Source organism: Panthera onca, chromosome A3, assembly GCF_046562875.1.
Source record: "Panthera onca isolate mPanOnc1 chromosome A3, mPanOnc1 haplotype 2, whole genome shotgun sequence".
NCBI lineage: Eukaryota > Metazoa > Chordata > Mammalia > Carnivora > Felidae > Panthera > Panthera onca.
This window is the reverse complement of record NC_138341.1, coordinates 94,438,571-94,460,536: the sequence shown is the minus strand read 5'-3', so window position 1 is coordinate 94,460,536 and position 21,966 is coordinate 94,438,571. Positions and strand designations below refer to the sequence as shown.

Genomic DNA, 21,966 nt, shown 5'->3' with positions numbered 1-21,966 from the left:
GCCCTCTCCTGGCAGACTTATTTAACCGGCCAGTCCCCCTGTGAGGGGCCATTTTTGGAGCTGCTAGGAGTTCAGTGGGCACCTCTAGCCATCCAAGTAGCTTGATAGGAAGGAGGGAAAGAGGAGAGAGAGTGAGAATTTAGGGCTATTTAGAGCTGGAGGTTGGGAAGGGAACTCCAAAGACTGGCTCGGCCTGCTACATAACTATAACAAGGACCTGCCCTGCTGAGAACTCAAGAAACGGGCAGTTGTGGCTGAAGAGAAGGAACAGAACTGTGAGATGGGATTGTTCCCCATAAAGCTGAATCCTTTTAGGCTCTCACGGGGCACACTGAAGGGAGGAGGGTGGGGAAGCAGCAATAGGATGCAGTTATGGTTGTGGGGTACAGGATGCCTATGATAGCGGCAGAAAGAAGCCACATAGGATAACATAGCACCTTGTGGAGCCAAAGAGTGAGACATGGAGTCTGGTCCACACAGTGAGGAGTGTGCCTTGGACTAAAGCTAATGTGATGAGGTAATAGCCCCTAATATTAATAATTGAAACATTTGCCTTGAAACCCAAGATTCTTCTTCCAGCCCTGAGAGAGAATTCCTGTTCTTCTAAACCAGAAAACAGATCTACAAATACTGCCCACTGGGCAATGACAGGAGAGGGAGAGAGGGAGCTGATGGCCGTGGCCCATGACAGAAAGATTCATAGGCCTAACTCGCAGCATTTTCCTGCTCTGGGAGAGAAGATAAAAGCTACCCTGACTTAAGCACGTGTTGGAGGGAAGGATGAGCCACAGGGATAAGACACAGAGAGAGAACTCCAGAACAGGCTTCACTTCCATAGACATGCTGAGTAGTTGCAAGGAATTCATTCATCCATTCATTTAACAAATATTTATTGAGTGCCTAGGACATGGTAGCAAGTGTTAGGGCATTTGGGACAAGTCTATGAACCAAACAGATAAAGATCTCTGCCCCCATGGAGCTTACATCCCAGGAGGGAAGACAGAGAGTAAACAATAAACATAAATAAAGTGTAGAGTCTCTCAGAGGGTAAAACATAAGAATAAAAGAAAAGCAGAAAGAGGGCAGGGACCAGAAGTACATAGGTGAAGTTATAATTTAGCATGGTGATGGTGAGCCTCACTGAACCAGATTACAGCCAAGACATGAAAGCATTGAGGGAACAGGTCAGGTAGGCAGTGTGGCCCTCATAGCTCATCACAGCTGTCCAGTAAGGTGCCTATTTCTGGGAGATGGTTCAGCCATGGCCTACTTTGGAATGAAACTTGTCTGTGTGCTCCAGATTCTTTTCAGCAATCTGCAACCCATTCTGTGAAAGCCACCACCTTTGGCCAACCCAGCACACATCAGGGTGAAGAGAGAAGATGGGGATTATTTGAGAAGGTGACATGAGGTTTAGAAAGCCTTGATAATGATCAACATGGCATGACACAGAAACACGTGACAAACTTGCCCACTGAGCTAGTACAACAGTGGAACCCTCCACCAAAGTGGATTCCTTCTACTTCAGAATATCACCCAAAACCCAGCCCCAAATGAGCTGTCAGATAACCAGGTGTTTCTTCTTTATTGAGTTTATATTTTACAGCTGACTGTCACCAGAACTGAGCCTACATCTTGTGATAACTTTCTAATTTTGCTTTTACTTTTTTCAGGCTTATTTCATTTTGACCATTGAATCATTATGCTTTCTATTAATTACACTTATTAATACTTTTCTTGTCAAAAGTTTTGTCAGTTACTCTATGAAGTCACAAGTTCACTAGAAATAAAGCAGGGTATAAGTAACCCCCCAAATGGATAGGATTTATGAAACTCTTTTATCTCCAATTTTATGAGATTACCTTGATTTTGAAATCTGCTCCCAACAAAATTACCACAATCTAGAAATTCAAACTTTATGGCCTAGCCTGTCACTCATAGGCAAGCAGCCTGGTAATTGGTATGACCAGGTGTCTGAATACCTGGCTTAGAACATGTAGCCATGGGAGAAGTGTCTGTGTTCATGCATGTACACACACACCTATGTCCATCCACATTGTAGCTTGTCCTCTTTATGAGTCCTCAAGAATATTTCAGTCTTTCTACTTCCCTTATTTGGAAACAACCCCAAAGCTAATATCTCCAAGAGCTGCGATTTGGTCCCCAGAATCATGAATCCCAATTTCCCATAAGCCCTTGTCCTTTGCTGCTAGGAAGATTCTAGCAGAGGTAGAAAGCATTTCTTGGTAATTTTACAACAATCATTTCATGTCTGTCCATATCTATCCAAAAGACCAGTTCAGTGGTTAAGAGTGTGGTTTGGGATATTCATGACCTCAGAGGTATATATCTAAATGGATTCCCACCCTCTCTTTGCCCTCCCCATTTTATGATCATTACTTTTTCAGGGCACTGAAGGTAAGGTAGAGAAAACAAAGACTAATCGGGATCCAATGGTGTTATAATGCCTTCTAGCATGGGGGGATTTGGACAGTTGGAACCTAGCTCATAGGAAACACATTTCATCAAGGGTTATACAGATCAAAAGCTCTCTTCCCTTTGCAGATACACTATCCCCAGTCATGTTCACCCAGGATCATAACAGCCTGTGTCCATGACAAGCCATGGAGCACAGGTAGAATTAGCAGAGGCTCTTTCTGTAATTTAGAGGAAGGCAAGGAAAAATAAAATTAAATTTTTTAAAAATAAGATAAAAACAGAGAGGGAGGCAAATCATAAGAGACTTCTAAGTACAAAGAACAAACTGAGGGATGCTGGAGGGTAGGTGGGTGGGGAATATGGAAAATGGATGATGGGCGTTAAGGAGGGCACTTTTCAGGATGAGCACTGGGTGTCATATGTAAGAAATGAATCACTGGGTTCTACTCCTGAAGCCAAGACTACATTGTATGTTAACTAACTTGAATTTAAATTAATTTAAAAAAAAATTAGCAGAGGCCTTCATTCCCAAGTTGACCTCTTTTCTTTTGTGCACTCAGTATCATATTCTGTAAAGCACCACTCTCAAGCCCTTAGATGTTCCTAATGAATACTCTCTTACACATCTTGGCACCAAAGATATTATTTTAGTCTTTCTTTATATCCAGAATCAGTAGGTCTCATTGAACCATGAAGTCAAACTGTCTGTGATGGGAAAGAAGACAAGATGGCCAAAGGTGAAGGAAAGCGAAAAATATTAATGAATAAATGTGACCCTTGCCACATATGCAGGGAGTGGCCCAGCTCTTCCAGTTCTGGCCAAAGGCCCCCACTGCTGTTCTAGATGGGAGGACAGTGCCTCCTTGCATCCCACCCTTTACAAGCTCCATCTCCTCATGTGTAAATTTGGGAAAGCATTATTTATATATATAAAAAAAAAACTGTGGTCAGGATTAAATGAGAGAATACATGTAAAAGTCTAGCACTTTGCCCACCACATAGCCAAATTTAAAAAAATGGTGGTGGTAGAGGCACCTGGGTGGCTCAGTTGGTTAAGCATCTGACTTCAGCTCAGGTCACAATCTCACAGTTTGTGGGTTTGAGCCCCGCATCAGGCTCTGGGCTGACAGCTTGGAGCCTGGAACTTACTTCGAATTCCTCTCTCTCTACCCCTTGCCTACTCACACTCTGTCTCTCTCCTCTCTCTCTCTCTCAAAAATAAACATTAAAAAAATTTTGTTAATAAATAAAAATAAAAAATGGTGGTGGTGATGATGATAGTGAGTGGAAGGCAATTTTAATTAATTTTTAATGTAATTGTTTAATACAATTCAATGAAGCTTTATTAAGCACTTCCCCAAAATGTCTGTGGGTGCATGTGGGGAAGACTGCACTAATTAGGAAAACCCTAGACTAAATAAGAAGGTGTGGCCCCATGGACAGGCATCTCAATGTTTTCTGTCATCTAGCAGTGAGCTGTTAATCCCCTGTAACCCTCATCTCCCACCTAAAAATGGGATTGGCGATATCTTTCCTATCCTACCTCATAAATCCTATATGAAGAGATGCAAAAGTGAATTGCATAATCCTTTGTACCCTAAACAAAACAAAGCAAAACCACAAGACAGACATCCGCCTTCAGTGATGGAATGATGGTATATGTAGAATAATATGTGACTCCATGCTGAGAGTTCTGTGGTAAACTGTGCTTTCCTCAGCCAATCTAAGCATTTGAGTATGGGGGACCATACCAGACATCTCTTATCCTTGGAAATAGACTTTTCCAGGTGTTCAAATTCAATTTCAACAAATATTATTGAGTGCCTACTATGTGCCAGGCACTACAAGGCCAGCACTGTGCCCTAGAATTGTTGGAGGCAATGAGAATGTTCTGTATCTGCACAGTCTTGATACAGAAGCCACTAGCCCATGTGGTCATCGAGCATTTAAAATGTGGCTTATATGACTGAGGAACTGAGTTTTTAATTTTGTTTAATAACAATGAATTTTAAATTAAATCCAAATGGCCACATGTGACTAGTGACCGTCATGGAAAATGCACAAGTAGGCCCTGCAGATTTGGCAATGAACAAATGAGCTGAAAGTCTTTGCTTTCTTGAAGCTTATATTCTAGAGAGAGGGGAGTGGGGACAGACAAAAAAAATAATAAGTAAAACACATTGTGAGTCAGGGAGTGAAAAGTGCTATAGGAAAAAAATAATAAAGCCGAAAGAGAGTCAGGAAAGGTCAGAATTCTAAAAGGAGTAATGTACTTAACTGTTTCCATATCCTGTAAAGTGAACCTCTCGAACTTTACATCAGGTAACGCCTAAAGCAAACTGTAGAGTCCAGAGCATGTAGATTTTTTAACACATCCAGGAATCAGGTGTCTGATTCGGATGGTTGCTTCTATCCTTCTAACTCTGTACTCAAAATACACCACTTCTCACTTGGCACAATCATCAGGAATAATGTGTAGCTTAATAGAACTTCTCCATTAAAAGGTTTTGGAAATAATATATGAAATTAATGGTTTACAAGAATAGTTTTAGACACTTGAAAACATAGCTAACCTAAAGACCTTCAATGCACCATGAATACATTCATTCCCTGACTAAAAATGAATCCCAAAATTGGTTTTGATTTTTATTTAAAATTCAAATGTCTGATGTCCTTAAATTGAACAAATGATATTTAAAAATATCCATATCAGCCTCCAACATCTGCAGATTGCGATTTGCATTTGGAAATTGGCTGCTTGAAATGAACGACATGAGCACTGCCACTCTTCCCTGCCTCCCTCCAGTTAGTTAATGAAATGCGAGAGGTCAACCCTTTGTCCTTAAATTAGTTCCCATAAAAATCTTTTTGTACTTTGCAGCTTGTTATGATGTCTTAAGGCTGAAGGAAACGTTGCCATTAATTATGTCTTTGTTGAATATGGATATCTATTCAGAGTTAGTTGAACAGTTTCAAACAAAATTAGCATCTAGCGACACTCAGGCCAGCTTTGGGTTGGTTATCAGGAATATTTTTCTTTTTTTTCCTTTAAAAATTTTTTTTAAATAGCTAAGAGAATGCTCTTCAGCAAGTGTGTATTATCTAATATATTCAGCCTTCAGTTGCTACTTTTTTCCAGATGAAGATGAGCTTAATTGAGGTTGTCCTTTTAAGTTTGTAGAGCCCTCCAACATCTCACACAAAAGCATCTAGAGGCTTTTCATTTGTCTTGAGTATGTTTCAGATGTACAAATATTATTTACTTTAAACTCCAAATCAAAAGGTGCACCGTAACTATTTTAAATAAAACATTAGTCAAGGCTGAAATATATATAAATTCAAAGCAAGCCTTTTTTTGAAAAAAAAAAAAAAAAAAAGAATCATTTATGGGAAAGGAGCTCAGTTAACAAATTTTAGAATACATGTGGGAGAAACTGTTTAGCAATGCACTTCAAGCAAGTACTTAATAAAGGAATTTATTTTGAGCCCTCCAAAGATAAATATTACAAACCCACTCTACAGCTGAGCTATGAAGTTAGCTTCCTGTTTCAGACGCTTCAAAACATTTGCTTGAATAAGATGGGGTAAAGCTTGATTTTGAAGAAGTGAAGTTGATCAGTGAAATGTACCCAGTGTGTTTGACCACGGGGCATTTTGAAGAAATGTAGAAAAACATTCAGCCCCAGGCTCAGCTCCGTAAAAACCTGTTTGTAGTACGAGGGTTGTGAAGGCTGATGAGTGGGATTCCAGCCCTTGGAAGGAAACCCTATTTTGTGAGCATTTAAATCAACACATTGGAAATGATAATACATCTAGGGAAGATGGTAGAAACTGAAAAATAGAAGGAGATCTCTTTCTGTTTCTAATAAAAGAAAAATAAAGCCCCAAGTAGTACACAAAGTAGCTTAACTGGTTTTGGAATAAAATTCTCAAACCCAGAGAAAGCCAATAATTCCCCATTGTAGGAAAGACAAAGAGTATGAATCTTTTTTTTTTCCTCAATAAGGGACTTGTTTAATATCTCAAAAATATATTCTAGTGATTTTTATTTTCTTTCACTTTCCTCCTGCTTCTTTTCTGAATATGGAACCATAGTGTCCCTTGTTGTGAAGCATTCCCAGGAAGAGGCGCTAACCTTGTATCGCTTTTAAGTGAAATATACATTTTTCATTTTAAATGGGAGCTCATAATGACATTGTGTAGAAGGGATTCCAGGCACCACCACCACCACCCCCCCCTCCCCGATTATCACCATGTCTCCTTGAGCTGCACCTCTGGAAAAAAAATGTGAAGAAGGTAGCCCTCTGGAATGAATAAATTCTGTAGCTGCCTGTAATTATTTATTAAAATAGATTAAAGAAATAGGCTAAAAAGGAATCTGTCACCCATGTTGGAGATAGCATAATAAGAGGACACAGAAAGGGAAAATTAACACCAGGGAGGAAAGAATGTTAGATATGTGTGTTCAAGAATACAGCCATCTCTGCATTGTTGGCTCACACGCAGACACACTCCTCGGTTTTCATTTGGCCCGGTGGGCTTTGCTGATGAAAATGTGGGTTACAAATACGGATGTGTATGTCTCTAATTAACATTAGAATTGAGTGGTAAACATAACCAGGAGAGAATTCCAGAGATGGATGGACTAAAAGAGAAGCCAGTGTATTGAGGGGGAGGGGAAGGAGGCGGGTTCCAGAGAAGAAATCGGTCAGCCCTTGTTCAGATAGGCTTAATTTTGTCACTTGAGTCAAAATTGGAAACCCGTTTTCTAGTACAATTGCTTCTGTGTTTAGTGGGCACTGTACTTACAGGCTCCTTCTATTGAGGGAGAATTTTATAAACTTAGCACACCATCATCAAACCATCTTGGGGGTCAACTTTCCACTTGTGCCTTTAGCTCTTACACAAGTACTTTTATAGTGTCTTCTAATATATAGGCTTTATCTTCGGTTCGGAGAAGAGCTTTTAAACTTAATCCCTCGCTGGAGTACTAATTTGTTTCTTCATCCTTAAAACATTACTTGCGATTAACTTTCATCACATGCACTAGATTTTTTTAAATACAGACCCTCAAAAAAAGTAGGTTTGTGTTCAGTTTTTGTTTTCTTTTGCTTTGTTGCTGTTGTTTGTGATGGCTAGGTGTGGGTACAGTGAGGGGGAGAAATATTGATTATAGATGCTGGTATTATTCATGTATTTCTTCTTTTTTTAAGTCAAAAAGATGTAACTAGAAATTATATTTGTGGAGAGTTGCCTTAAAACATTTCAAATCATATTTGACTAAAGAAAACAAAACTACCACCTATTTTTTTTAAAAAAAGAAGATTTTAAAGATATGCTTTAATATGCCACAACTTATTTTTCCTTTTTTTTTTTTTTTTTTTTTTTTTTTTGTTCTGGCTTATTTCATGCTATTTGGGTGTAATATTATTCCATGATGTTTATGTAAGAAAAACAATATACTGCATATGTTATAGAGAAGAAAGCTTTTTCTAGGAAAATGAACACTTTTCCTTTTCTTGGGATTTTGGTAATGATTTATCAAAGTAACAAAATGACTCATCGGTAAGGCTGTGTTATCTTTAAAAACAATCTGTGTTTTACTTCCTTTCATACTTATAAGCTAATGTAACAAAGATATTGCAGAGACAAAAAATGCATTAGAATCCTTTAACCATATGAATACTTATAAATTTTATTGAAGCTCATATGTAACCACTTCTTAACCCCATTTAATAAACGTGTGCTTTTTCTTAATATTTATTTGATGCTCAGCCTCCAAGATTGTGTCCACAGAAAATTTACATTTTCTATATAATATCTGCTTTTCCTTGTTAATTTGTTAGGGGTGGGGAGAACACGTATGAACATACCCAGAGAAATGCTTTGAATTTATTCCTCTGAATGGAATACATGTTACATGTAGAGAGCACGGGCACTTCATTTACACGTGAACAGAAAGCAGAGACCTCCAGTGTCTCCGTTCAGAAAATGAAAAGAACTTATAAAAATGTACAGCTGGAAATGTCATTCCAGTGGATCTCCCCACCACAAAGTTATTACCATTCATTAGCTTTACCAATATTGTGCTTCTGTTTATCTGTCCATTACCATCTTAACAAAGTAAATCATTCCTGTTCTGCCCAGATCACATTTCTTCCCCCGCCCTCAGAAAACCAACATTTGTTACCCATAAACAGGGGACGCTCGCTCAGTGATAAGTATAATAGCTTAAATTGAATTTTCCTCTGAATGATTTAGTGAATTCTAGAATACATTTTTACTTTGTTGTTTAGACTCAAGAAGGCATAAAATCTCCACCATCTATTTATCATGTAGTTATTTTAATGTAAACATGTGTCCATTTAGATGAAGTGTTTCCATTATTAAGCTAATTCTGACGTGTCTCAGATAGACCATGAGAAGGGAGCTCAACTCTTGCTGATGGGGGACCGAAATCTGTCTCTGCTCAGCCTGCTGTCAGATATGTCTTCATTAGTTTTTTGTCATTCACTGATGGCAAATGCTGTATAAATGGAATGACGATCAGGTCCGCCTTGATAACTTGTCTTATCTCATTAGTTTTCACATCAAAGTTAATCAGCAATGTGAATTGTAATTGCTAGAGGAGACAATGCGTAGATCACTGGTCGTTTTTTTTTCCCCCCTGTATGGCATCTTGAAACATCAGCAGGCTGGTTGGAGCAGATAGGCTCGGAAGGAAAATGATGTGGAAGGCATAATAAGCAAGCTGCTCAGAATTAATGAGCTAACCCAATAAGAAAAGAATGGCCAATCAATGTGAGTTGGGCAAATATAATTTAGAAATAATTGCTTGATTGGTTGCCTATAGTAGACTGATTTGACCACACACAAGGATTAAGAATTAAGATGTCAAGGCAAAAAATAATTTGGCAACTGAGGGCATGTAATTTTTTGTTTCCTTCCCTTTATGATTGAAAGAGATGGGTGTTTGATATGCTGTTCACCAGAATGAAAACATTAGACACCCTCTTGTTCTCTTTCTGTTCCCCTCACAATGCAGGCCTATTCAGAACACAATTGTGGTACTCCTGGACAGGACAGGAAGAAGGTGCGGATTAAGAGAGAGGGGGAGAGAGAAAGAGAGATAGAGAGAGTTCCCATTTATGGCAGTGATGCCCGAAGGATTGGTACAAGGTGTTTGCATCTGCGCTGAGCTGCAACATCATTTGGAGGCATGGCCAAGTGATAGATGTGGATGTTTGCAAAATACATCGATCGTCTTTCTTAGGCCCAAAGAGTTCTCACATCCTACATGTTCCCAATGCAATTTTCCCCTCAGCTATTCACCAATTAGTAAAGGGCCTTTGCTATATTCTTCTGTCTAAACTATTGGGGAGGTTCAGCCAGAAGGTAAATTTGCTTTGATCTACATTACACCTAATTGAGTCACCAGCAATGTCTCTATCCCAACATCAAGAAATGTGAAAATGTTAGATTATTTCACTGGGGATTAAACCTAATTTTCGCGTGTTCTGCATTAACCTATTAGGCTGGCTAATCTGCATTGCTAATGTGGCTGAGGCAGCTGTCACAGCTAAAGAAAAACATGATCATGCAATCCTTGAATGAATGATTCCCGGCCTGATTAGTCTTAGTGAAGTTAGCTGAGCCCTGGTGATAAGGAAGGAAAATTCCCAGGTTGCCAATAGCTTTGAAAATTATCAGACTGTAGGCAAAAATATACCTCATGATTCACAGGCTTCGGTCCAAACGCCGAGTTGAGTGACATTATTTAAGACTGACTAAGGCTAACTCGAATTGTCACTCGCATAAATGTTTGTGTTTATTTTAAGGGACTAATGTAATGGATGCAGATTTAAATGCTAATAGAAGCCAGCCAGACACATAAAACCCCAGGCGTTGTTACTCTGTTGGTCTTTTATTAACACAGATTAAATTGTAATATTTTCTAGATAAATTGGCAAAATCAGGAAGATGCATTGCCCCCCAGAACGCTGGATAAGAATGACTCTTGCAAGACTTCTAGTTTTCTCATGGATGCACAGGGCGGGTTTATGCTGTCACTACTCTCCTTCATTGTTGTTGCTGTTTTTTTTTTTTTTTAAGAAAATTAGGAGAAGATATATATTTATAAGAATGAAAATTAATTTCTGCTCATTGGCCATAGCCACTCTCTCTGCCTGCCTACTTAATCGCAAAGGCTAGGCATGTGTTTTTCCTCACCCCTGTACTTTGTTCGCTTGGAGACAGGCTTCACTACAATGAAGACTTTGCCTGCATCTTTCTATTTGATTTCAAAGGCAAGAGAGCCACCATGATGGGTAGCCTTCAGAAGTGGAAAATGGTCAAGGGACTTTGGCAGCAGCAAACAGACCTAGGAGTCCATTTAATCCAATTACCGGTTGTGCACAATGGGCCTGCACAACCCACTGTGGACAGAAGTTTCTACTTTGTTCCTATTAGCCAAGAATCAGTTATCAGAAAAGTGGAATTCTGCCCCATCAGATTGCCCAGAAAATCAACAGAAAATAAGTGAGGAAATAGTCTAATGTGTCAATATTTATCTTTTGGCCCTAATTGGACTTGTTGAGCATGCAGAGTTGGCAGCTCTGGTTCAGCTGTGTGCTCTTGATTGCTCCTCCCATTGGGTAGGCACTGTAGCCACCACACAGGGTAATGACATCTCAAAGGCCAAGAGCACTGGCTAGAGAGTAAAGGCATTTTAAAGGTCCAAGAACTCTGGATTGGAAAGCCAAGGAGAACCCAAGGAGGAAGGTAGACCCTAGCAAATTGCAAGGCATTTGTGACCAAAATGGGGTGTCCTTTCCCACGCAGGTTCCTGGGACATAGTACATTGTCCTCTGGTTTTCTAGGAAGCTCAGCTGGCTTTAAGCCCCTGGGAGTGAGGCCTTCCTCTTTGCTCTTGTTGCCTATCGTTGGTTGCAAAGTGTTAATGTCTACCATACTCTTAAAATTGCCCTTAAAAATGATGGTAATCAAAGTCATTGTAGCTAACAATATTTGAGCACTCACTATATACCAGATATTATTCTACACATTGGATATATGATTTCCCTGAAGCCCCACAAGATGACTCCTATCATGAGGCCCATTTCACAAATAAGCAGGTGAAGCCCCAAGAATAACTCACCCAAGGTCACTTAGCCATTGGCTATAGATCCAGGCCTTGAACCTAGGTGGTCTGACTCCATGATCCTAATTACCACTAGGCCCCAGAGTCCAGGCCCTGATTGGAGAACAGTTTCTCTTTACATGTTTCATCCCAAGTACCTGGCTTGCCTAAGCACCGACCAGAGTCCCCTTCTCTGGAGACCTTCTTTCCAGACGGTGACTGGTCTCTCTCTCTCCCTATCCTGAAAAGCCCGAGTCTATAACAATGGTATAAATAGTGTATAATCTCTTGCTTATGGTCCCACTGGCCAAGTGTTTCCAATTGCGCATTCCACTCAGTCCTCACAGCATCTTTTCACGGAAGGAGGAACTTGACACAGTGACACTTGAGTCCCGAGTCAGCAAAATTACTGCCTAGGAGTCAGGTCTCTGTAACTTATCTGAATCATGGGCAATGCCTATGAACTGACCCCCTTTCCCTCGCTCAGCTGAAAAGCAACCCCCTCCCTGGTTGTCCGAGATGAGCTGTGGTTCCCGATTCATTCCAAGAAGATAGCAAATGGATCTAATCACAAAGCACAGCACACACGGAATTGGCCATAGACAGACACAGAGCCACAATCTCTTCTATAACCAGCCTATTGCACAAAGTTAACGGGCTTTTTTCTTTCTAGCTGGATCTGATAGCATCCTGGGAAGTCTTTGTATCGCTTGATATCACAGGATCACAATACCAGTGTGGGAATGGTAACAAACCTGGTGCTATGAATTCTTGATATTATCTTTTAGCAAATTAGATCTGCCTTCCTTATGAATAGCAGAGTTAAGAAATCTGAGACAAATTCTTTCTTTAAAAAAATATTTCTTTGAATTCTATATTACACGTAGGTTATTTTCTCTTTCTACCAATTCTACTGGGTTCATTCTTTCTCTGACAATGTGTTGTGCCATCACCATGCCAAACATATTTTTGACCTCCAATAAGAGCTTCCCAGAGAGACAATGAGGGTCATTAACATTGGCATGATCTCAATGCCAGTTGCATGGCTGTGAGATACAAATTTATTCTTTTATAGTTCTGGAGGTCAGATGTCCAAAATGAGAATTAGAGAACTGAAACCAAGGGATCAGTTGGCCTGGATTTCTCCTAGAGGTTCCAGGGGAGAATGCATTATTTGCCTCTTCCAGATTTTAGAGGCTGTAGCATTCCTTGGCTCATAGATTCATCACACCAAGCTCTGCTTCTGTCTTCACATCCCCTTCTCTCCCTCTTATAATGACCACTGTGAATGCATTGACACCTGGCGAATCCAGGATAATTTCCTCATCTCAAGATCCTTAACTTGATCTTATCTGAAAAGTCCCTTTTGCCATTATAAAGTAACATTCATAGGTTCTGGGCATCAAGACTTGGGCCTCTCTAGGGAGCCATCATGCAGCCCACCACAATATGCAGTAGATTCTGGGAAGAGAGGTGAAGTGCTTGTAAATCACTCATTTATTCATTCATTTGTCCATCTGCAAATATTGACTTCTGGGCACTGTGCAGGAGCAGGACAGTTTCACATTGGAGTATTGGATCTAGCAAGTGAGCTTGCCACCCACTAAACAATCACACTCAATGTGAGTTCATTTCTGTTGGGGTGCAAGCAGGAAAGGAACAGTCAAGAGGAGAGATGACAGGGGAGGTAGAACTAATCCAGTCTGGGGTGAGTACTGGTGTCCAGAAAGTGTTCCTTGGGAAGATGACATTTTAGCCAGGAACTGAGGGAAGCAGAGGACTTTGCCAGAGGAAGAAGCAGGGAAAGGTGAAAAGCCACAAAGACAAACTGGACATCCAGACCTCAAATAATTGTCAGTCTAGAAGAGAGGTGTTTAATTGCAGTGACAGTGGTTTTACTTTGTCTAATGCAGTCAAATTCAAGGTCCCTTTTGTGAGTGAGCATCAGTTTTTGTGTTATTTCCTAAAAGGGCAAGGGATCCCTGGAGCTGGGAGGAAGGTAGGGCAAGGCTTGTGTGTGTTTAACAGAAAAGGAGGCAGAAAGCTTCCCCAGTTTTTCAGTTCTTGAGTCCCAGCTCTTGTCTGAGGAGAAGCAGCCTTTTGTTGTGTTTATTCCACTCAACTGCAGAGTTAAAATTGGTGCAGAGTCAATTGGGTCCTCTTCCTAGAAGGGCCAGGTATACAGCAGTTTCTGACAATCCAGCTTCCCTCCCTTCTGATTGGACTTAGTGGTTGCATAATATCCATGACCAAAATGTTCTATTGTAAGGTTACTTATACAGCCTCAGGATAACCCCTCCTCACAGGATGTTATTCATTACAAAGGAAACAGTAAATTCATGGTGAGGAAGCCTAGTAGGCAATTCTTTAACCAAGTGATCAGAATGATCACAACCAGTAATTGGACTGGATATCACACACCTCTTTTTTTTTAAGTTTACTTATTTATTATGAAAGAGAAAGAGAGAGAGAGCAGATCAGGGGAAGAGAAAGAGGGGGAGAGAGAGAATCCCAAGCAGGCTTAGCACCCACAGCAAGGAGCCTGATGTGGGGCTCTAAGTCATGAACTATGAGATCATGACCTGAGTCAAAACCAAGAGTGGGATGTTTAGCCTACTGAGCCACCCAGGTGCTTAGTGCACCTCTTTATAGGATGCAGTGAAAAGCATACAACAACCATTCTGGGGTCTTCCTGTCTGAAATACAATGCCCTTAATGTAATCATGAGAAACATCATGTGAACTCAAATTGAGGGAGATTCCACAAAATAGCTGACTTGTACCCTTCAAAACTATCAATATCACAAAAGATACATCTATTCTTTGTCTCTATAGATTTGCCTATTCTGGGTACTTAATATAAATATGTAGTTCCTCGTGATTGGTTTCTTTCATTTAGCATGATGTTTTAAGGGTTTGTAGCACATATAGTACTTCATTTCTTTTTTTTTGACAAATAATATTCTGTTGCATGGATACATCACACTTTGCTTATACATTCATCAATTGATGGGCATTTGGATTGTTTCTGCTTTGTAGCTATTATGAACATTAATATGCAAGTATATAAACAGAGATTTCATTTATCCTGGATGTATAGGTAGGAGTGGAATTTCTGGTCATATGCTAACTCAATGTTTAACCTGTTGAGGAACTGTCACACTGTTTTCCACAGTGGTTGTACCATTTCACATTCCCACCAACAGTGTATGGACGGTTCCAATTTCTCCACGTTCTTGCTAACACTTGCTATTGTCTTTTTTATTTTAGTCACCGTAGGAATTTTGAGCTGATAACTCATTGGAGTTTTGATTTTTTACACTATTCTCAAAATTTTTCTCTAAGTCTGAAATTGTGTCAAAACAGAAAAAGAAAAGAAAAATGTCCCATACCATAATTACTCTTAATGAAGGGACTTTGGAGAGAAATCCTTTCTTTTTCTTAGGCTGAGCTGATGAACCAGCAAATAGAACCTGAGGACAAAAGTGGAGTCAGCGACCTGAGTCCTAGAAATTTGGATACTTCCTGGTTCAGTGTTTCTATTCATTCATTCAAAAAACATTTATCAAACCCCAGTTAAAATCAGTTAATAAGATGAGTACAGGGAAATGTGTACTGTTGTCCTTCTCATGTAAAATCGAACTGCATTTGAAGCTTCTTCCTGATAGGAATTGAAAATAACACATTTGCAAGTGCAATAGATGCATACCAAGTACCAAAAGCTACATTGTAATCATCAGCACAGCATGGTATTGGCACAAAAACAGACACATAGACCAATGGAATAGAATAGAGACTCCAGAATTGGACCCACAAAAATATGGCCAACTAATCTTTGACAAAGCAAGAAAAGATATCCAATGGAAAAAAGACAGTCTCTTTAACAAATGGTGCTGGGAGAACTGGACAGCAACATGCAGAAGGATGAAACTACACCACTTTCTTACACCATTCACAAAAATAAACTCAAAATGGATGAAGGACCTGAATGTGAGACAGGAAACCATCAAAACCCTAGAGGAGAAAGCAAGAAAAAACCTCTCTGACCTCAGCTGCAGCAATTTCTTACTTGCCACATCTCCAAAGGCAAGGGAATTAAAAGCAAAAATGAATTATTGGGACCTCATCAAGGTAAAAAGCTTCTGCACAGCAAAGGAAATAATCAACAAGACTAAAAGGCAACCAACAGAATGGGAAAAGATATTTGCTAATGACATATCGGACAAGGGGCTAGTATCCAAAATCAATAAGGAGCTCACCAAACTCCACACCTGAAAAACAAATGATCCAGTGAAGACATGGGCAGAAGACATGAATAGACACTTCTCTAAAGAAGACATCCAGATGGCCAACAGGCACATGAAAAGATGCTCAACGTCACTCCTCATCAGGGAAATACAAATCAAAACCACACTCAGATATCTCCTCATGCAAGTCAGAGTGGCTAAAATGAACAAATCAGGAGACTATAGATGCTGGAGAGGATGTGGAGAAACGGGAACCCTCTTGCACTGTTGGTGGGAATGCAAACTGGTGCAGCCGCTCTGGAAAACAATGTGGAGTTTCCTCAAAAAATTAAAAATAGAGCTGCCCTATGACCCAGCAATAGCACTGCTAGGAATTTACCCAAGGGATACAGGAGTGCTGATGCATAGGGGCACTTGTACCCCAATGTTTATAACAGCACTCTCAACAATAGCCAAATTATGGAAAGAGCCTAAATGCCCATCAACTGATGAATGGATAAAGAAGTTGTGGTTTCTATACACAATGGAATACTACGTGGCAATGAAAGAGAATGAAATATGGCCTTTTGTAGCAACATGGATGGAACTGGAGAGTGTTATGTAAGTGAAATAAGTCATACAGAGAAAGACAGATATCATATGTTTTCACTCTTATGTGGATCCTGAGAAACTTAGCAGAAGACCATGGGGGAGGGGAAGGAAAAAAAATAAAAAGGTTAGAGAGGGAGGGAGCCAAACCATAAGAGACTCTTAAAAACTGAGAATAAACTGAGGGTTGATGGGGGGTGGGAGGGAGGGTGGGGTAGGTGAGGGGTATTGAGGAGGGCACCTGTTGGGAGGAGCACTGGGTATTGTATGGATACCAATTTGACAATAAATTTCATATAATTTTTTTGACATTTCTTAATTGAGAGAGACAGAATATGAGAGGGGAGGGACAAAGAGAGAGGGAGACACAGAATCTGAAGCAGGCTCCAGGCTCTGAGCTGTCAGCACAGAGCCTGATGTGGGGCTTGAACCCATGAAACATGAGATCATGACCTGAGCTGAAGTTGGACGCTTAAGCAACTGAGCCACCCAGGCACTCTTTCAAAAGCTACATTTATCTGTTCCATTAAGATTCCATATTCAACATTACACCTATAACTAGAGGTATCACCTGGTTAAATTTATGGTAGTTCACTGTCATCTGCCGTAATCCATTTGGCTTTTACAAAAGCTCATACAGGTTAATTAGATTAAGTATATGATGGGGGCCACCATCCTTGAATTCTTAAAGTGATGCACTTCCTCCTGGGATGTGTCATGATTCCATCTTGGCCAGGACAGGGGAGGAACAGTTTCAAAGCCTTCCCCTTGGACTTTCCTTCCATAATATCTCTTAATCCCCATAACAAGGAGTAAATGTAAGGATTCTTCCAGTTGCTAAGGATCTCCACGCTGACTATGCATCTGAGTACTGAGTAAATAACCCTAAGATGGATATGAGGACCCACTGGAAATACTATGAGATGAACATGGACCAGAATTTAATTTGTCACCTGGTCTGCATAAACCTCATTCTAATAAGTGGCCATTCTAATAGGATCTAACTCTGACATCCCTGTCAGCTCACATCTATATCAAATAGCTCTCTAAAGGTCCGGATATTTCTTTTTCTCTAGTGTACAATGACTATGGCACATACCCAATGGTGGACTAATTGACTGAAAACCAAATAGGACACAGAGAAAATTTGTAAAACCTGGAGGAAACCCCAAATTCCAGACCCACAGAAAGAACATGGAATTTGGATCCATGAATATCTAGGTTGGATGTCCGCTCCACCACTCATTAACTGGATAAGGCTCAACATCAATCCCATAAAGTGGGATTGTTAATGCCTACTTTTCAGAAACACTCCAAGTAAGTATATAGATCAGAAGGCATGACACAGAGAAGATTGTCAATAAATAAGTAGCTATTTCTATTAATATTACCAATGGAAAAAATCTTACCAATGGGATGCCCCATTGCTCATGGTTCACAGTTTATGTGGCACATGAATGTTCACATGGTACAGTCTTAGCCAGTTGAAACTTGAAATATTTATGATTATGGAATAGTCTCACTTGGTACTCTGAGATAAAAGAATAATAAAGCAACTGCCTATAATAAAGAAAGTATGTCTTTGGGGCAATGGGATTTTACCAAAGAGCAAGAATTTGGTCTAAGATGAAATGAAAACAAGGAGACAAATTTATATACTACTTTAGTTTGGATCCTGCAAAATCTGAACCTGAGTTAGGGACATGAGTGCTGGTAATTTATTTGGAAGGTGATTCTAAGGAGGAAATGGGGAAAGTCTTATAAAAGAAAATTCAGAAAAATGTTCATTAATATTATTACTGCTGTGAGAATTGAGGTTAAGTTATGCTGGAAAATCATGTAGAATGCACTGCTATATTGTTCCTTCAAAAGACTAAAAGTTGAGAAATTTATTTTTTAACTCTTATCAGCCACTGAGTGAGGTTTGCCCTTGGAGACATTGGCTCAAGCCTACTTGGGGGCACCTGCAGCTATTCATGGCTCCAAAACCCTAACAGGGGAGGTGAAGCTTTGTGAGGGGTTTTTGAAGTGGGCCACAAAAATGGTGGAGATACCTACCAAAGCCAAAATTAGAGGCAAGCTTAGGGCATATTGAACAGGGCATAAAATGCTCCTACATACACTCTACATCTTCAAATTTCATTATCATTTGTTGGCTAAGCCACTGAGGTATTTTGATTTATTTTTAATTTTATTTTAATTCATTTTCATGTGGTCCCATGGGAGACCATAAAGATTTTGCATTTTTACATGGCTTTCTGGCATTTATTTTTAAGGATGCTTACCATAGAGCAAGAAATCGCTTGAGAATCTTCTAAATATCATAGCCTTTCCTGATGCAGTCATTATATGTGACTGGAAGCAGAGAGCATGGGCTAATAGGTCCAACACAAACAGCAAAAGCAAAACATACTACTTGGATTTGGAAGGGTGTCTAAAGGATTTGGATTCTAAAAACAGCATTTTTGGCAGCGTGGGACAGCTATAATCCTGTGTCCATAATTTCATTTTATTTTAAGAAGAGCTGTGCCTATTTTCTTTAGCTGATAAGAATTCTCCTTGTGTTATGAATAAACTCCAAAGCTTTTGTGAAAATTCATTTGGCTCTACCTCAGAAATTTCCCAGTTTCCCATTTGGGGCCTGTCTGTGTACAACGGAAATAGTTTTCTCTTAATTGATTCTGGAGAGAATTATAATCACTCTTTGGCTTGGGTTTCTCAGCTTCAGAAGGTGAAAGAGGTATGTGATGATTGGCCCTTTGGCTTCTTGGTGACCCCCACAAGGTACACTATGCCATGGGTACACTTTACATATTAGGAGCCTAGGCCCATGGGATGACAACGGGGCACTGGCAGCCAGAAAGGAGGTGGAAGCCTACATGTCAGCCCAGTCTCCCCTCAACAACTCCCTAATCAAACACATACAAAAGAAATGGAATTTCTCTGAATTGCATTTTTATTGTAAAGCCCTTCCAAAGAAGCAATTAATAGTATAAGCCATAGTTTCATAAAAGCTTTTGTAATTCAGAGAATACTTTTTTTCCCTCAAGATGGAATGTACATCCAATATCACACAATGAAATACATCCTTCTTCCTCAGCATCATTTTCCCCCTGTTCAAAATTTGTAGCCTGTTTGTTGAGACTGTTTTGATTGCAAGTGACAGAAGTCCAACTGGAAATGGCTTAAATTCAAAGGCAGTGTGATCATAAGTGTCCTGGGCTATTTTATAGGAACAAGGGCAGTGATCCACACCTATAGGAGGAATATGTCTAGCCTCAGGAACAACTAAACCTTGGAAAACACATTTAGTAGACTCTTTCTCCATCTCTAGGATGTGTCCTTTTCTGAACATCTGCACCATTCTCTATATACTGATCTATTCTGTCTTTCTGGTCTCTGAGGTAAAACTATACAGCCCTGAGTAATTCCTAAGTATTATACCATAAAGCCTAGCCACCAGTAGGAAGACATTTCAGATCAAACATTCCCACAGAAAGACTCCAGTTGGCTCACTTTGCACCAACCAACTGAAGTAAGAGTTCCAGTCTTAGAAGAACATGGCAGATCGCTGTATAACCTTGGTGAGAAGTCCCCAGAAAAAAGGAGATCGTAGGTTGCCAAACCATAACCTTTTCTTACCAAAGGATTGGATCCAATGATTACTAACATTTAATAGCTTCAACAGCTGCATTCTATGCTTGATTTATGCTGGCTCTCGGTTCAAGGGAGCCAATGATTGTGTATTTCCCAAACAGAGGTGGAAATTCTCTAGCCAAAGGCTGAGCCTGCCATAATAGAATCCCCAGTTACTACGCTGTTAAGTCCCCTCCATCCCAGCGCTTTTCATTTCATGAGCTGTTGGACATCTAAGCTTTCAAACAGCTCTCTTGGGAACACTGTAATACCCACCTGAATTTCTTGCCAGCTGAGGTTGCCTTTGTTCCAAGTCAGAAATCAGTGGCCCCAAGATGGGAACCCTAAGGACCAAGAACATTTAAAATCCAAGTCACTATTGCAGAATTATCTTCTTTGTCTTCTGTTTATTGTAAAACCAACACATCTTTAGCAACTATTGTTACCATTTATTCACTCATTCTGCAAGTCTTTATTACATCCTTAGTATCGACAAGGCACTATCTAGATTCAAGTGGTAAAAAAAAAAATGAATGCATTGATGGAACTCAGTTATTTGTTCGCATCTTGTCTCTGTTAGTTTGGGCTGCAGTAACAAGAATACCAGAGACTGGGTGGCTTCAACAACATTTACTTATTTCTCACAGTTCTGGAGGCTTGAGGTTCAAGATCAGGATACCAGCATGGTCAGGTTCTGGTGGGGGCCATCTTCCTGACTTCTTCTCATGATGAAGAGAGAGAAAAAGAGAGATGGAGAAAGAGGCAACTCTGTATCTCTTTTTATGAGAGCACAAATCCTCACATGAGGGATCCACCCCCATCACCTCATTACCTCACAAGGGCCCCCTCCTGAATATCATCACAATGAGGATTAGCATATAAATGCTTTATATGCTTATCTCAGCATATAAATTGGTGGAGAACACAACCATTCAATCCATAGCATGCCTGTTGGAAAGACAGACATAAGCAAGTACTTACAATAGCATATAAAAGATGCAAAAATAGAATTAAGTGGCACAATGTAGGGAATTATTAAGTATACTGAGAAAAAAGGATAGAGGGCTCAGAGAAGAATTCATAAGGGAGGTGATGCTTAAAACAACCTTGTAGGAATGAGGAGTTTCCCAGAGTAACATAGAAGAAGAATTCCAAAAAGAACATGAACAGGGTTTTCTAAAAATCAGAGACTTAATACTCACAGCAACAGCAAACCAGTTGGTTTTTGAGGAATCTTGCTACAGGGATTCATGCATTTCTTATGTCAGATTTTAATTATCCTAGAGACTGTCCTTACTGTGTTAGTTAGGGTAAACTAAACTGCCACAAAAAAACATGCTCCAAAAAATGTATTAAAGCAAAAATCCAATAGAGAGTTATTTCTGATTCACATGATAATTGGCTCACACCCTCACTCCACATCATAATTTAAGGTTTTGGATTCCTTTCATCTGTGGCTCTACCAGCTCTTAAACCCTCATCTGTTTTTATTGGGTTGATGGTAGGAGAGTATAGTGGAACATCCCCATCTCTCAGTCCATTGATGAGAGCTAGTCACATGTACATTTGTTTGCCAGGAAAGCTAGGAAAAGTAGTCCCTTCCTGAGCAGTCACTTTTCAACTACAACAAAATCTTTCAGCAAGTATTAATTTCGGTCACCAGCTAGCTATCTCTGCCATGCTTACAATATCTATAAACCATCTATAAAATATAAGTACACTTTAAATTACTGACACAAAAATGAGCCACAATAAGAATTGGAAACATAAAAGAAAAATAAAACCCGCAAACTTCAAAGTTCCTGCTTAAAAATACTTCAGAAGGGGGTTTTATTTACTTTCAAATATGTATTTTTTATTTGACTAATTTTGAAATGGTAGCTGGCTATTTTAAAGTAATCTTGATAAAGTGATATAT

At 39.7% G+C, this 21,966-nt stretch overlaps 1 protein-coding gene across 1 annotated transcript in view; it reads right to left on the bottom strand.

Annotated features, from left to right (window-relative positions):
• Nucleotides 1-20,900, bottom strand: part of LOC144615810 (uncharacterized) — a 32,158-nt gene extending 11,258 nt beyond the window's left edge. The window contains exons 1-2 of the mRNA XM_078443800.1: nt 20,694-20,900; nt 20,325-20,392 (exon numbers count right to left, since the gene is read on the bottom strand). Coding sequence (XP_078299926.1) covers nt 20,325-20,392; nt 20,694-20,869 — 244 coding nt within the window. The 5' untranslated portion in view covers nt 20,870-20,900. The remainder of the gene's footprint in view (nt 1-20,324; nt 20,393-20,693) is intronic.
• Nucleotides 20,901-21,966: the final 1,066 nt, after the last annotated feature.